General features: G+C 54.1%; 1 protein-coding gene across 10 annotated transcripts in view; it reads left to right on the plus strand.

Moving 5' to 3' along the window:
* The window catches only part of CACNA1E (calcium voltage-gated channel subunit alpha1 E), an 80,672-nt gene that overhangs the window by 52,452 nt on the left and 13,699 nt on the right, over positions 1-14,521 (plus strand). For 3 of the 10 annotated variants that reach the window (XM_015869773.2, XM_015869777.2, XM_015869767.2), the window contains 20 exons: positions 272-328; positions 1,618-2,223; positions 2,310-2,572; positions 2,792-2,951; positions 3,228-3,357; positions 3,483-3,542; positions 3,812-3,918; positions 4,917-4,928; positions 5,520-5,616; positions 6,642-6,802; positions 7,157-7,294; positions 7,864-8,065; positions 8,218-8,382; positions 8,869-8,979; positions 9,388-9,471; positions 9,562-9,687; positions 9,825-9,890; positions 11,148-11,239; positions 11,328-11,493; positions 11,657-11,784. In XM_015869773.2, the coding sequence (XP_015725259.1) occupies positions 272-328; positions 1,618-2,223; positions 2,310-2,572; positions 2,792-2,951; positions 3,228-3,357; positions 3,483-3,542; positions 3,812-3,918; positions 4,917-4,928; positions 5,520-5,616; positions 6,642-6,802; positions 7,157-7,294; positions 7,864-8,065; positions 8,218-8,382; positions 8,869-8,979; positions 9,388-9,471; positions 9,562-9,687; positions 9,825-9,890; positions 11,148-11,239; positions 11,328-11,493; positions 11,657-11,784 (2,931 nt within the window). Of the gene's footprint in view, positions 1-271; positions 329-1,617; positions 2,224-2,309; positions 2,573-2,791; positions 2,952-3,227; positions 3,358-3,482; positions 3,543-3,811; positions 3,919-4,916; positions 4,929-5,519; positions 5,617-6,641; positions 6,803-7,156; positions 7,295-7,863; positions 8,066-8,217; positions 8,383-8,868; positions 8,980-9,387; positions 9,472-9,561; positions 9,688-9,824; positions 9,891-11,147; positions 11,240-11,327; positions 11,494-11,656; positions 11,785-14,208; positions 14,306-14,521 lie in introns of all 10 variants that reach the window. The other 7 variants (XM_015869768.2, XM_015869774.2, XM_015869770.2 and 4 more) reach the window with 6 other exon arrangements.

Consider the following 14,521-nt stretch of genomic DNA (forward strand, 5'->3'; position numbering starts at 1 on the left):
TGGTCACATCTTCCTTTCTCCTCAGCCCAGCTCTGTAGCCTTAGCACAGGCACTGCAGCGTGTATCCCCTTGGAGAGCAGACAGTGTGCCCTGGTGGGATGTCCAAATGGGGCACATGCGTGTGAGCACATACAGAGCAAGCACTGACAGGCAGCAGTTTGATGGTGGCTCCTTGCTCTGGCATCCGTGTGCCCTTGGGCACCTTTGTGCACTGCCTGCAGTGATGGAGGAGGGCTGGTGGGGATTGAACGGGTTTGTTTTTCCTCCCCAGAAGAGACAGGCGCAGGAGACACCACATGTCGATGTGGGAGCCACGCAGCAGCCACCTGTACGTGGGTCGCGTGTCATCTATGGCTCCTGTACTGTTGGGGCAGCTCCTGCCTGTGTGTGGGGTGCTCCCCTACACCCGTGTCCCTGCGTGCATTCGTGGCTCTGTGCGTCTGTGTGTCGGTGTACCCGTGGGTGTGTACAGCGTGTGCTCTGGGGGAGAGCAGCGTACGCGTGTGCACGTGTGTGTTTCTGTGTGCCTCAGTGTGTCGGGAAGGGGAATGTTTGTCCTCCGCGGGGTGTTTGTGTTTAAGGAGGTGTCAGGGATCCTGGGAGGCAGAACAAAGAGGAGCTCTGGCTATGCAGAAAGCCAACAGCTGCAGCCCCAAACCCTCCGTGCAGTCCTCCCATGGCACATGTCAGCCCAGCTGTGCAGGCAGGTGCCTGGTGATGCGTTCCATCACACACGTCTCAGCAGCAAGGGCCATGTCTCATTGAGAAAGGCTGCTCTTGGACCTGATATCTTATCCCTTTTTACTCTCTATCTCTGTCCTGTTGGCATTGCCATGCAAGCATGGACATCATCAGGGCAGTGTTGCTCCTAAAATGAGCCTGGCTCCAAGGAGCTGGAGAAGCAAGGGCACTCCCAGTGCCACAGAGATAGGACTTTGTCCTTGTTCCTTTGGAGAGACCTCGCTGCAACCTTTCAATGCTTAAAGAGAGATTATAAAAAAGGGAAGGAGGTTCACTTTTTACACAGTGACAGTGATAGATAGAATGAGAGGGAATGGCTTTAAACTAAAAGAGGGGAGATTTAGATGAGATGTGAGGAGGAAATTCTTCACTCAGAGTGGTGAGGTGCTGGCACTGCTGCCCAGAGCTGTGGGTGCCCCATCCCTGGAGGTGCCCCAGGCCATGCATGGGCCCTGGGCAGAGTGGGGTGGAAATAAATGGGCACTGAGGTCCGTTCCAACCCAGACCATTCTATGGTTCTATGATTGAGAGTGGTGTCATCAGGCAAGCAAGACGTTTATGGTTGGTCACCACCTGGTTGGCATGGGGCAGGTGTGAGTCCATTCCTCCTACATCCTGCAGTCTTTTGAAGGGGGAGGAGGTCAGGCTCAGCTGAATTGCCAGCCCCTGTCAGCACCAGAAGGATGCCCAAAGGCTGAGAACTAAGTCTTGTGGGCTGGGCTGGTGTTTGTGTCCCCAAACTCCGTGTCTGGTGACTCGTGTGCACCTCCATGTCTTGTCACGGGGGCTGTGGGTGCATGCAGACAGGGTGGGATGTGGTGACATGTCAGCACAGCAGGGACATTGGTGACCCCAGCCCATATGTCCCCACTGCAGGCGGGAGCGGCGCCGGAGGCACCACATGTCGGTGTGGGAGCAGCGTACCAGCCAACTGCGTCGGCATATGCAGATGTCCAGCCAGGAGGGCATCAACAAGGACGAGCCACCCCTCATCAATCCACATGCCAGCATCTTCCGCCGCAAGAAGCCGGGGGATGGTGTTGCTTTGGAGAAGTGTGATGAGGAGCAAGGCGGCAAGGGAGAGCGGCCGCCAGCTGAGGGTCCCGAGCAGCCGGCACCAGGGACCAACCCAGGAGGCGGGGAGGACAGGAAGAGCCCATCACCCCGTGCCAGGAGGGACAAGGAGATGTGGCAACACAAAGTGTGCCATGGGAACTGTGAGCCGGGTGAGGAAGGGGCAGGAGGTGGCATCGAGGAAAGGGCGCGGATGAGGCAGAGTCAGCGGCGCAGCCGGCACCGGAAAGCCAGGATGGAGGGGAAGGAGCCAACTGGAGCCCTGGAGAGCCGTGCGGGCAGCCAGGAGACAGGGCTAGAGGAGCCCTGCCCTGCAGAGGGGATGCAGGATGGGGAGCAGCATGGGGATTCTGCTGCAGCGCTGGACCTGATTCAGGGCGAGCTGGAGGCGAGCGGGGACACCACCAGGTTGGTGCTGGGGGGCATTTTGCAGTCTTTGTGAGTCCTTGTATCATTGCCTTCCACTTAGTTTCTCTCACTTTTTTGTCCCATAGGACCAATGGGGTTCCCACCGAGGAGGAAAGCCTCCCAACATCAGCCCCTGAGCCCCCCCGGGGGATGGAGAGCAGCCTGGGCGAGCAGGACTGCAGCAGCCCAGATACCAGTGAGCAGGCCCTGCTGGGGGGGGCAGCACTGGGAGCCAGCCGCACCGTCAGCCACAGCGAGCCTGACCTGTCCTCTGTCACTGCCAACACCGAGAAGGCCACCGAGAGCACCACCATCATGATTGATGTCCAAGACTCCACTGTGGTACAGAGTGAGGACCCCTCTCTCTTTCCTGAGCACACGCAGGGGGGAGCAGAAGGCTGCTCAAGTGGCTTTCCCCATCCACATCCATGGGGTGGGTGGGGGTATCCATCCCATCATCCCATGTTGACCCACCTGGTGTCCCCACAGCAGGGAGTGGGGCAGGTCTGGGGCAGAAGCTGCCCCTCACCCCACTTGGCTGCAGACAAAGGCTCTCATTTCTCTGCAGTTAGCAACAAGACCGACGGAGAAGCCAGTCCCTTGAAAGAGGCAGAGAGCAAAGAGGATGAGGAGCAGATGGAGAAGAAGAAGAGGAAGAAGGAGAAGAGCGAGACGGGCAAAGCGATGGTGCCACACAGCTCCATGTTCATCTTCAGCACCACAAACCCGTGAGATTTTCTTGTTTTTGGCTATTGTACAGGCCACCTCCTCCATGCCCACTGCCCACGTCTCTCAGTGCCACATCTCCATGGTTCTGTAACACCTCAGTGACCCCACCACCTCCCCAGGCAGCCTGTGCCAGTGCGCACCACTCTTTCTGAGAAGAACTTTTTCTGAATAGCCAACCTGCTCTCCCTCAGTGATGGCCCAGGCCTGAGAGCATGGAACAATTCACGGCCTTTACACACTTGGGGCTCTAATAGATGGGGATTATCTCGCCACAGGGTGCGTAGAGCCTGCCACTACATTGTGAACCTGCGCTACTTCGAGATGTGCATCCTCCTGGTCATCGCCGCCAGCAGCATCGCCCTCGCGGCTGAGGATCCCGTCCTCACCAACTCCGACCGTAACAAAGTGATTGCAAATTCCCTTTGTGTATACCTCCAAAAGGGGGCTTATCTCATGGCTGCTCTGGAGGAGCCTCAGTGAGCCCCCTTTCTGGGAAGCTTCTGCAGAGCACCCCTGCCCTCTCTCTGCAGGTACTGAGGTATTTTGACTATGTTTTCACTGGTGTCTTCACCTTCGAGATGGTTATCAAGGTAAGACAGCTGGCTGTGTTGCTGGTGGCGAGGGGAGCAAGTGTCTTGCATGGGAAATAGCTCAGGTTTCCCACCCTGGTCCTGAATTTGGATGATGGAAACTGGTTCTTAGCAGTAGGAGTTGAGAGAACTCAGTACTGCTTACATCAGCATCCAGACCCCCTTGAAATTCAATGCTTCTAGATCTCATCCCTACCTCGGCTGAGCAGCTGGACAGCTTTAGCTCTGTGGTCAAACTGCTGCCCTCCTGCCTGTTTTTATCCCCCCAGATGATCGACCAGGGCTTGATCCTGCAGGATGGTTCCTACTTCCGAGACCTCTGGAACATCCTAGATTTCATCGTGGTGGTGGGAGCGCTGGTGGCCTTTGCCTTGGCGTGAGTGGCTGGTGGCCTCTTGGGCTGCACCTGGCTGGGAGGGGGGAGGATGTGACCATGTGTTATGGCAGCAAGAGCACGATTTTGGGGGGGGATTTCTTTGTGACTTTGTGCTCTGGGAATAGCTTCTTTCCTCCGTGTGTGAAGCCCAGCTGTATCTCTGCACATCCTCTGTACTGTCAGCATTGTGGCTTTTCCCTGTTCCCAGCCTCCTGGGGCACAGATAGGGTAACTGAAATCTCGAGGGGCCTTTTGCACCCCCATGGAGGTTTGGATTTCCCCACAGGCACGGCAGGAGCTCTCTGAGCTGGCCTGTGGTGCCCTCTCACTCTGCAGCCATCAGTGCCATCCCACAGTAAAACAAACGATGCCCATGTGTCTGCCCATAAAGCCACATCTCCAGGTGATGTTGCTGTTTGCCTGCTGCCCATTCAGAGCGTACACTTTCCAAGTGAGAGGCCATCTATGCCTGCCTCTAGTCTGCAGCTCTCAGCTTGGAAAGCTAATACATCACCCCAAATGCAGCCTAAATAAAAAGCTTGACATACCACTGTAAATCTCCAAAGAGCTGTAATTAAATTAGCTGGAATAACCAGCACCATAACTAAAGACCCTGCTTGCTTTTGCCTCCTGTGGCACCCTCGGAAGAGGCATTAACGTGCAGCTCTGAGAGCTGTGCTAAGACCTGGCTCTTGGGTTTGTAATGGGAGGAAAGGTTGAGCGATGCCCTCTATGTCTCGCCTGGTGTGTGAGTGCAGGAGCACCCTGCAGAGCTGCCTCCTCCTTTTCCATGCTTTTCCTTGCACAACTGGAGACAAGCCATGCCTATGGGTGGACGTGATGGATATCGTCCTGCCTCATGTCCCCACTGTGGCTGTGCTGCTGGAGGCTGTCGCCATCCCACACAGCTCCCAAAATGCTTTCCTTACTGTCTTTCTCTCTCCTCTCTTTTCCATTCTATTCACGCTGTTCGGTGGCTTGGGCTGGATTGCCAACAGGAATGCTTTGGGGTAACTATGCTGTCTGAGTGTCCATAGTGGGGAGGTTGGGGGGAGGGCAGGTGTCTGTCTGTCTGTCTGTCTGTCTGACACCGGTGCTGACCCTTAGCTGTGTTCCCAACCACAGTTCCTGGGATCTGAGCATGCTGCTCTGCGTGTTAAAGGTGGAAGTATGGGTCCTTGGGCTGTTAGTACGGTCTCTTTCTAGAGTGTTAATTAGTGGCTTTGTTTACATCTCTTAATGATTAAGCCCATCAACGCGCTCCCTGTTGCATTAACCCTTGCAAAAGAGCCACATAGTTCATGGTATCTGTTGTTGGAAGATGGTTTTTGAGCTGTGCCACCTTCACCAGGATCATTTTGCTCCTCCTGGGGCTCCAGCCCATGGGCTTTGGTTAAAAGACAAGAAAAAATGAAAGAGCTTTGTGGGTGGGACTGATCACCACATTCAATAAATGAGGGTCACAGAGTCGGTGCTCACTGCAGAGCATGGCCCCACGTTCCCCTCCCCATGCTGGGGGTATAACATCCAGCCCTGGAGCTGGAAGGTTATTGTCTCTCTGTTTCATCTTTGGGTGCCTGTGCCTCCCTCCCATGTGGCAGGACCAACAAGGGTCGAGATATCAAGACCATCAAGTCTCTCCGTGTGCTGCGGGTCTTGAGGCCCCTGAAAACCATCAAGCGGCTGCCAAAGCTCAAGGTAAATATACTACATGGGCTTGATGTCTCCTTCCTCCAGCATTAGCATCAGTTTGCTCCCAAGCTGTAAAGAAGTCATTCTCCAAGCATTTGCTGCTTTTTAGGAGCCCTGTTTTCAAACACGGCTCTTTTCAGACTGCTGCACATTGATTGGGGTGTGCTATATTAAAGGCAAGCCCAGTTGTGGGTAGATCCAAGGTGATTCCTCTGCTAGGGATATTGGGGCTGGTGTGGAAACTAGGCAGCAAAGCCCAGCTCTCCTGATAAAGTACGTGGCCCTGGCTTTGGGAGAGCTCAGATCTCTATCCAGAGTTCATTATCTTTCCCACCAGAGCAGCTTGCAAACAACTCGTCTTTGTGTGCTGTGCTGTCCTCATGTTACAGCTGAAGGGGATTTCCCAGCTGAATAGAGGGATTATTTGTGCAGTGAAGGTAGAATCATGGATTTCCTTGCTTGAGCCTATGGGTTACGGAGCCAGAAAGGACTAAGAGACCAAGGGAGCCCTGAGCCATCCTCACAAGGAGATGCTTGACTTATGGATAAAGCCAGGCATGGCACCCCAGATACACAGGTTTTCATCTCATCCTTTCCTCCTGACCAGTGGTTGGACACTGGCTTACTTTAGTTCTTTTCTGGACACCCCTGTGCCATGAAGCACAGGGCTGTGAGCACAGCCTCAGAGGCGTTGGGAGCTGCTGCTATTGCAGGCAGGGGTATTCAGTCTGCTTCATTGTCTGGGGTGGTGCTGGAAAAGGAGTATTGACTAATTGGTCTTGAGTGCTAATGGCATCTTTGGGACAGTCCCTGTCTGCTGCTCTGGTTGCAGAATATATTGGAGGATATAAATATCCATCACTGCGGGTACGCTGGGTGTCATCTACCAGACATCCCTTTGCTTGGGACAGAGATTAGCTCTTTCCTCATTTCCCTACCAGGAGTGGGAAGCATCTTTCCATGCAGTAGTGTTGAGGAGGGTCTGGTTCTGCCCTGTTGGTCCCCATGGTGAGCTATGCCCTCTCCTGCAGGCTGTCTTCGACTGCGTTGTGAATTCCCTGAAGAACGTCCTCAACATCCTCATTGTCTACAAGCTCTTCATGTTCATCTTTGCTGTCATTGCTGTCCAGCTCTTCAAGGGGAAGTTTTTCTACTGTACTGACAGCTCTAAGGACACGGAGAAGGACTGCATGTATGTGTCCTGTGGGTCCAATGCTGCTGACAGCTCTGGGAAAGGCAGGGTGCCTTTGGGTCCCCAGTACAGCCCTTGGTCATGACTTGCTCTTGGATGTAGTTTCTAGGGATGGATGGCTTGGGCTGAGTGCTATCCCATTTGCTTTGTATCAGCCCGTGCAATGATGTAGAGCCCAGTATTCTTGCTTTTTCTTTGCTCCCCCTATCTGTCATTGAGCCTCTCCCCATTCCTTCAGCCCCTCAGGGGGAGAGTTGTCCCCCCTCTATCCCATCAAACACACTGCCCCAGGTGTAGAACAACCCTCCTGTAGCCTGACACTAGCAAAGCCACTGCTCTCTTCTAACCTTGCAGAGGGAACTATGTGGACCATGAGAAGAACAAGATGGAGGTGAAGTGCCGCGAGTGGAAACGACATGAGTTTCACTATGACAATATAATCTGGGCCTTGCTCACCCTGTTCACAGTCTCCACTGGCGAGGGTTGGCCCCAGTGAGTATTTGCTCCATCCTCTTTCCATAGATGGGTTGGGCATGTCCCCATTGCCTTAGTTGGGTTAATGACTGGCTATTTCCCAGCTGGATGGAGAGAGAAACTGCTGCACAGTGGGGAGGAGAGGGAAGCTGAGAAATTAGGTCAGGACAAAAGAGCTTTATTCCCTAGATGAGACTGGGGACATGGCTGTGGTTAACTTCTTCCTCCGAAATTGAATGATGGATTATGCCTGCTCCCTCGTGAAGGTTCATTCATTGTAGGTCAGATTTAGGAATGGCTATAGGGCTAAAGTGCACTCTCCATGCTCATGAGAGACTGGGAAACCTTATTCTTTGTGTGAAGCACTGGAAAATTCATTTTCCATTAGGGACAAGGGCAAAGCACTGTGAAACAAGCTGAAGCCACTTGGAGGGGTTGTCCTTGTGAAGCTGGTGAAAGCAGTTTTATCCTATTGAGAGTGAATGGATGGAGATGGACATGCAAGGGAGGTCCCATGAGAAGTGCTGGGTGGTGGCAGTCCTGATGGACATACTTCCCGTTGCTTTTCTCCACCTGTCTGCCCACAGGGTGCTGCAGCATTCGGTGGATGTGACGGAGGAGGACCGTGGGCCCAGCCGCAGTAACCGCATGGAGATGTCCATTTTTTACGTGGTCTATTTTGTGGTCTTCCCTTTTTTTTTCGTCAACATCTTTGTGGCTCTCATCATCATCACGTTCCAAGAGCAAGGAGACAAAATGATGGAGGAGTGCAGTCTGGAGAAGAACGAGGTACAGTCTAGGGAGGAGAAAGGATGTTTCTATGGGATTGCTGCATTACCAGATGGGGTTTGGGAGCCTGGAGCTCCCCGGGTGCTAAGAAGTCTGGCCACTGTCCCTATGTTACCATCAGTCGGGGTCTGACATGCATTGTTTTCTTCCAGAGGGCCTGTATTGACTTTGCCATCAGTGCCAAGCCACTGACCCGCTACATGCCCCAGAACCGGCACACCTTCCAGTACCGGGTCTGGCACTTTGTGGTCTCCCCATCTTTTGAGTATACCATCATGGCCATGATCGCTTTGAACACTGTGGTGCTGATGATGAAGGTGAGCAGGTCAGGGTGGGCTTGGTTAGGCTGGTGAGGAGTAGACGTGTCAGTTGGGACCAGAGGGTATTTGTGTTATTTCTATGAGATGCTTCCTCCTCAGAAGCAGGGGCTGCTGTCCTGGGAGAAAGGTGGAAAGGGGAATAAAGGGAAGAAGGAGGTGTTAGATTAGATGTTAGGAAGAATTCTTTTACTCAGAGGGTGGTGAGGTGCTGGAACAGGTTGCCCAGAGAGGTTGTGGGTGCCTCATCTCTGGAGGCATTCAAGGCCAGGTTGGATGGGGCCCTGGCCAGCCTGATGTGGTGGCTGGAAATCCTGCCTATGGCAGGAGGGTTGGAACTAGATGATCTTTAAGGTCCTCTCCAACCTAAGCCATTCTATGATTCTATGAGGTGGTCTTGAGGCATCGGGGGCAAGGATCATGGCCATCACAGGTCCTCCCAGGGACAGACATCAGCCAAGGGCAATGTCTCTCTGTCTCCATTAGTACTACTCTGCTCCATACACCTACGAGCTGGCCCTGAAGTACCTGAACATTGCTTTCACCATGGTGTTCTCTTTGGAGTGCGTCCTTAAGATCATTGCTTTCGGCTTCCTGGTAAGTATCTGATCCTGTTCTCAGCAAAGGTGTTAATTTGGACTTTGACAGCACGTTTCAGCTCTCTGATTCACAGAGGGAAGGTGTTAATAATGTGAGATTGTTGCTATCTATTCTGGGTCTCATCCCGAGAGCTGCTTGCCAGCTGGTGGTTGGAATTGCTCCTTTGGATCTTGTCTGGAAGGTCAAGAGAGACCTTTTGAGCTTCCTGAGCCAGCTGCCAGAACTGTTGTTGGACATGGAGCGTGTGTCCATAGGAATCAGTCCAACCTGCAGTCAAAGCTCAGCACCCTCAGCCATGGCCAGGCTGAGCTTCCTGGTGCCAGGCCAGCCTGGAGGAGTCTGTGTGTGTCTGAGCACCCTCTAGACTGGCCATCCCAACCTCAAACCCTCTCTTTCTTCTCGCAGAATTATTTCCGGGACACGTGGAATATCTTTGACTTCATCACCGTCATCGGCAGCATCACAGAGATCATCCTGACAGACACCAAGGTGACTGGGCAGGCTGGGTGCCACGTGCCTCTGGTGTGGGGGCCGGGGTGCTGATGCCTCCCCCCTGACCCTCACCTCTTTCCCTCCCAGCTGGTGAACACCAGCAGCTTCAACATGAGTTTTCTGAAGCTGTTTCGGGCGGCTCGGCTTATCAAGCTGCTGCGCCAGGGTTACACCATCCGCATCCTGCTGTGGACGTTTGTGCAGTCCTTCAAGGTGAGGACTACACACGCTGGGCTCCTCTTGGGCCTCGATGTTGGCGTGCTGCTCCTTGGCTCATAGGGTGGGCCTGGAGAGGTGTATGCCTCCAGTGCTGAAGCTGTGTAAGAAGATGATTCGTGCTTCTCTTGCAGGCTCTCCCCTATGTCTGCCTCCTAATCGCGATGCTTTTTTTCATCTATGCCATCATTGGGATGCAGGTGAGCACAGACAGCTCAGCGTGCTTCCTTGGGCACAGACAAGCTGGAGAGACACATCCTCAGCATTACTGCTTTGCACAGCAGCCAGCCTGTCACTGCTTCACCGCTCTGGATGTCCAGGAAGGTCCCAAGGGCAGCAGAGCTTGTTTGGGACCCGCAGCACTGCATGCCCTAAGCTCCTTGCTGCCTCCCTGCTTGTACCACCCTTGGTGATGTGGAGACTCAGCTGGGCAGCCTGTGCTGCAGCTGCTTCCCAGTCACTCCCTCTTCATTCCACAGGTTTTCAATATCATACCCAATCCCTGTCTCCCTGGTAGGAGGGATGCAGTGAGCATTGCTTCGCATCCCAATGGATGCATCACCACACAGTCCCCTGCAGCCCATCCAGTGGTGGCTACACTGGTTGGGATCCCAAGCTCAGGGACCTGTAGCCCTTAGCAGAGTGGGGGTCTGCACAGCACAGGGAGACGTGGGCCTCCCAGGCTCCAGCACAGGCACGTGAGCACAGCACTCACTCCAACACGTGCTCGCGGCGCTGGCTCGGCAGCACGGTGACTAACACCCATGCTGAGGATCTCACAAAGCATCTCTATTAGCACTCAGGATCTTCAGCTGCCCGATGAGCAAGCCACTGTGATAACAAAAGCAATCTCCTGCTGCTCGCTGTTAGGGAGGGGGGTGAAGCAGAATTTCAGAGCACATCTCTCACTGCCTGCCAGCACGGCTGTGTGGTCTCATCCTTCCCCAAGAGCTGCTGGGTTGGTTTTGGCCTCTCCATCCCACACATCTCAGCACCGGCTCCAGGTGTTCTCCATGCTAAGCAACTGCCATCTGACTCAGCCCCCTCCCTGCCGTGTGGTAGTATTGGATTTATTATTATTATTATTTTTTTTAAACATCATTGTGAACAAATCCCCAAGCAGTAAAGTCTGTGGGCGTTATTTGAGCAAAATAGCTGGAGGCAGAAAATATTCCACAATTACGCATTCCAAAAAACCCGTACAGGGGAAGAAATACTCTTGCAGTGAGGGTATTTTTAGGCTCAGGAGAAGTGGAATAAATATTTGACGGTAATAGCAGCACATTCTTCCAATTTAAGGCACTTTGCGAACGTTCGCCACGTCCTATCGTGGCTTTGGCGGTGGGTTGTTGGTAGGATGTTGCCTGGATTTGGGGCTTCTTCACCTCTCGTGGCCCTGGAGATCTGCTGGTCTGGGGCAGGACTGGTGTTGCCTGAACCGTTTTTCTGCCCCATAGGTTTTTGGCAATATCAAACTAGATGAGGAAAGCCATATTAACCGGCACAACAACTTCCGCAGCTTCCTGGGCTCCCTCATGCTCCTCTTCAGGTAAGCAGTTACAGGCTGGGGGTTCAGGGCTCTACATCCTTCCCCATTGCATCCTTCCCTGCTGCTGAGAGTGGCTGTGTTGGTGCAGGAGTGCCACTGGTGAGGCATGGCAGGAGATCATGCTCTCCTGCCTGGAGGGCAAGGGCTGCGAGCCAGACACGACAGCAACGTCTGGGCAGAATGAGAACGAGCGCTGCGGCACCGACCTGGCCTACGTCTACTTTGTCTCCTTCATCTTCTTCTGCTCGTTCCTGGTGAGTTCTTCTCCCTGGCCACAGGGTCATCCTGTGTACTCTCATCCTACCTTCCCTGGGAATCTCAATTCCTTCTTTAATTCCATCTTCCCACACCTTCCCTTCCTTTTCTGCTCCCTTTCCCCCACTTCCCTTTCTCTCCGCCTTTCTCACTTTCACTTAGATGCTCAACTTGTTCGTGGCTGTCATCATGGACAATTTTGAGTACCTGACTCGAGATTCCTCCATCCTGGGACCTCACCATCTAGATGAATTTGTCCGGATCTGGGCAGAGTATGACAGAGCAGCGTGGTATGTAACCAGCTCCTACTCTCCAAGCAGACTCTCCAGTCTGGTTTTAAGTAGGTGTCTCTGCTTTCTGCTGTTGGAAACAACCTGGCTGGGATGCCTGGGATGGTCACGGCAGGGCTGCTCTCACTCATGGACATTACAAGGGCAGCAGCTGGTTCCTACAGTGCCTGGTGGCACAGGCACCTTAGGGGATATCCTGAAGATGCTCATGGTTGGCCATGGTGTTTTCCCATGGTTCCTGCTGACACCCTCCTCCTCTGCCATGCCACAGGCAGGTCCCTCTCTGCATCCTTCCTGTTCTCTGCCCAAGTTGGGCTCCAGAGCCTGGTCCCCAGCACCCACAGTTCCCGTCAGGTTGGAGTGGAGGTTGGCTTGTCCTCAGCCTGGGGAGATGCTGGTTGTCTGCTGGGCTTCTGCTAGGTCACCAGGGAGTTGTGTAGGCTGGGGACAGGCTCGCTCTTATGCACCCACCCTACAGGAGATGGATGCATTTTGTTTCCTGCACTTATTGCTTTGCTGATGAGGATCCCAGTAAGCAAGGCTCCTGTTTGTAGGCAGCACCCTGTTCTTGTGGCAAGGGGATGAGCCACACTGGTTGGTCAGGCTTTGGCTTTGGAGCAGCTCTATGCTGCTCCTCCCAGGATGGTGTGGAGCATCTCGATGGCTGTGTGCAGCCCACAGCAGAGCAGAGAACACCATGAAGGTGTCTTGTGTGGCCCCTTCCTACCCCAGCCTAGGAACACCCTTTTTGGAGCCATGGCCCACCACTGTGCCAGGGTGCTTTTAACTCAGGGCCCTTGGCTGGTGCATGTGTTCCTTAGGGAAGCATCACCTTCTCTTCTAATTTGCCTCTTGAGAAACCAGGAGGTTTTATAAGCCTAATATCATCTCCTGGCACAGTTTCCTGCACCATTTTTCCCCAGCCCAGTTCAGTTCAGTGCTGGCCAGGTTCCTCCCATGTGGCCTCCCACCAGTACCCAGTGCTGTTGCATGGGCAGGTGAGTTGGCTTGTGAGCGGGTAGCTGTGCCTTGGGGAAGGGAGCATGGGTGAGTAGATATCCAGAGGAGATACAAGATGAAACACTCTCTGCTTGGTGAGGGGTTTCTTGCCTGTGAATATGGGGTGGGATTTCTTCATGCCAGCCACTCTCTCACCCCCATGCTGGGTCCCAAGGGCAGTTGCTGCAAAAGCCCCTCTCTGATTTCTGAGCAAAGAAAATATCACCCTTTGTGGTGATATGTAGCTGGCAGGTAGGGGCTGTGAGCAGATGGTGCTGTTGTGGCCACTGGGGAGCTCTGGCCCTCACTGTGGGGATGAAGAACAGGTGAGTACATCCCAGTGGGTCCCACCACCTGCGTGGGGCACAGCTCTGCACCCTGACACTGGGAATGCTTCAGGAAGGGTCTCAGGGGTGACCACACATGTCTTACTCCAGGGAGGCTCAGGGACTGTTTTTGCCCACATGGTTGGCTTAGCTCTGGCCAGTGATGGAGAGGGGACAAGGAGAGTTGAAGGAGAAACCTGAGGCAAAGGCACAGGGTAAGGGTTGTAATGCTGCTCTTTGCCTCCCTGTATGGTTTCCCTCCAAGCTTGTCCAAGGATGCCCAGGAGGCTGCAGCACGCTGCACCTCAGCACATCCACCCCGCAGTCCTGCTTCCCAAAGGGCTCTGAGCTGGAGCAGGGTGAAGAGCTCAGCATCCCTGCACGCGGTCCTGCCAGCTCCCCACCTCGACTGCTTCCTTATTTCAGCAGTGATGGAGGGATATGGGCTGTATCCTGCTACTGCTACTGCTGGGTCTGGGTTTGGGAGAGAAGGGGTGTGTGTGTGTGGGAGGGTTTGCTTCTAATATTGTGTACCCTTGGCAGAATGTGATCTGGTGATCAGAGCACAGGAACGGACCACCAAAGACCTAGGTGCCAGTGCCAGAGCCACTGGCCACCAGCTGGTCACATTATCTCTCCCTGTCTCATGTTCCCCAGATACTGGAGATACAATTGACTCAACTGCCAACCTCTCTGGAAGGACTAGAGGGTTCTGATGTGGGAGACGCAGCTCCACCAGAAGGGCTTGCGGTTGCTAGAACTCAACCAATATCTCCCCTCTAAAACCCCAGCCCTCTCCCACCAACTATAGAAACTATAGATAGCCAGGGGCACGAGGAGGAAGGGCAATGGGGTGGTGCCCACTGCCTACACCATGTCTCTCCAGGGTCAGCGTGGGTCAGGGTGAGGAGGTGTGAGCTGACTCACGATGGAGAGGGCAGCAGCTGGGGCTCACAGCTCCCCCTCTCTGGGTCTGACAGAGCCAGAAGGAGAAGAGCCATGCACCCCTGGGGGTCTTACCCCACAGCCGGTCCTAGCCCCCTGCTGAAGCTCTCCACCCTCTCAGTGTCCTATTAACCCACCTGTGCTTCCTTTGCAGCGGCAGGATCTCGTATAAGGATATGTACAAATTAGTACGGGTGATCTCGCCTCCTCTGGGCCTAGGAGAGAACTGCCCCTACAGGGTGGCGTGCAAGGTTTGCCTCCCAGTCCTCCGCCACAACCTGGCCACGGGACGCACCATCCACCCCTCCTTCCCCCCGCTCAGCCACCACCGCGCCTCCTGAGGGAACCCTCACGTTGCTTTCCTTTGAGTTTAAAGAGGTCCACGGCCTCCCAGAGCCAGCAGCTGTCCCCTCCAGGGGGTCCCAGAGCCTCCCGGGGTGGGTTATGTTAAATTGTGCCAACCTCCC

The sequence above is a fragment of the Coturnix japonica genome, chromosome 8, assembly GCF_001577835.2.
Source record: "Coturnix japonica isolate 7356 chromosome 8, Coturnix japonica 2.1, whole genome shotgun sequence".
Lineage (NCBI taxonomy): Eukaryota > Metazoa > Chordata > Aves > Galliformes > Phasianidae > Coturnix > Coturnix japonica.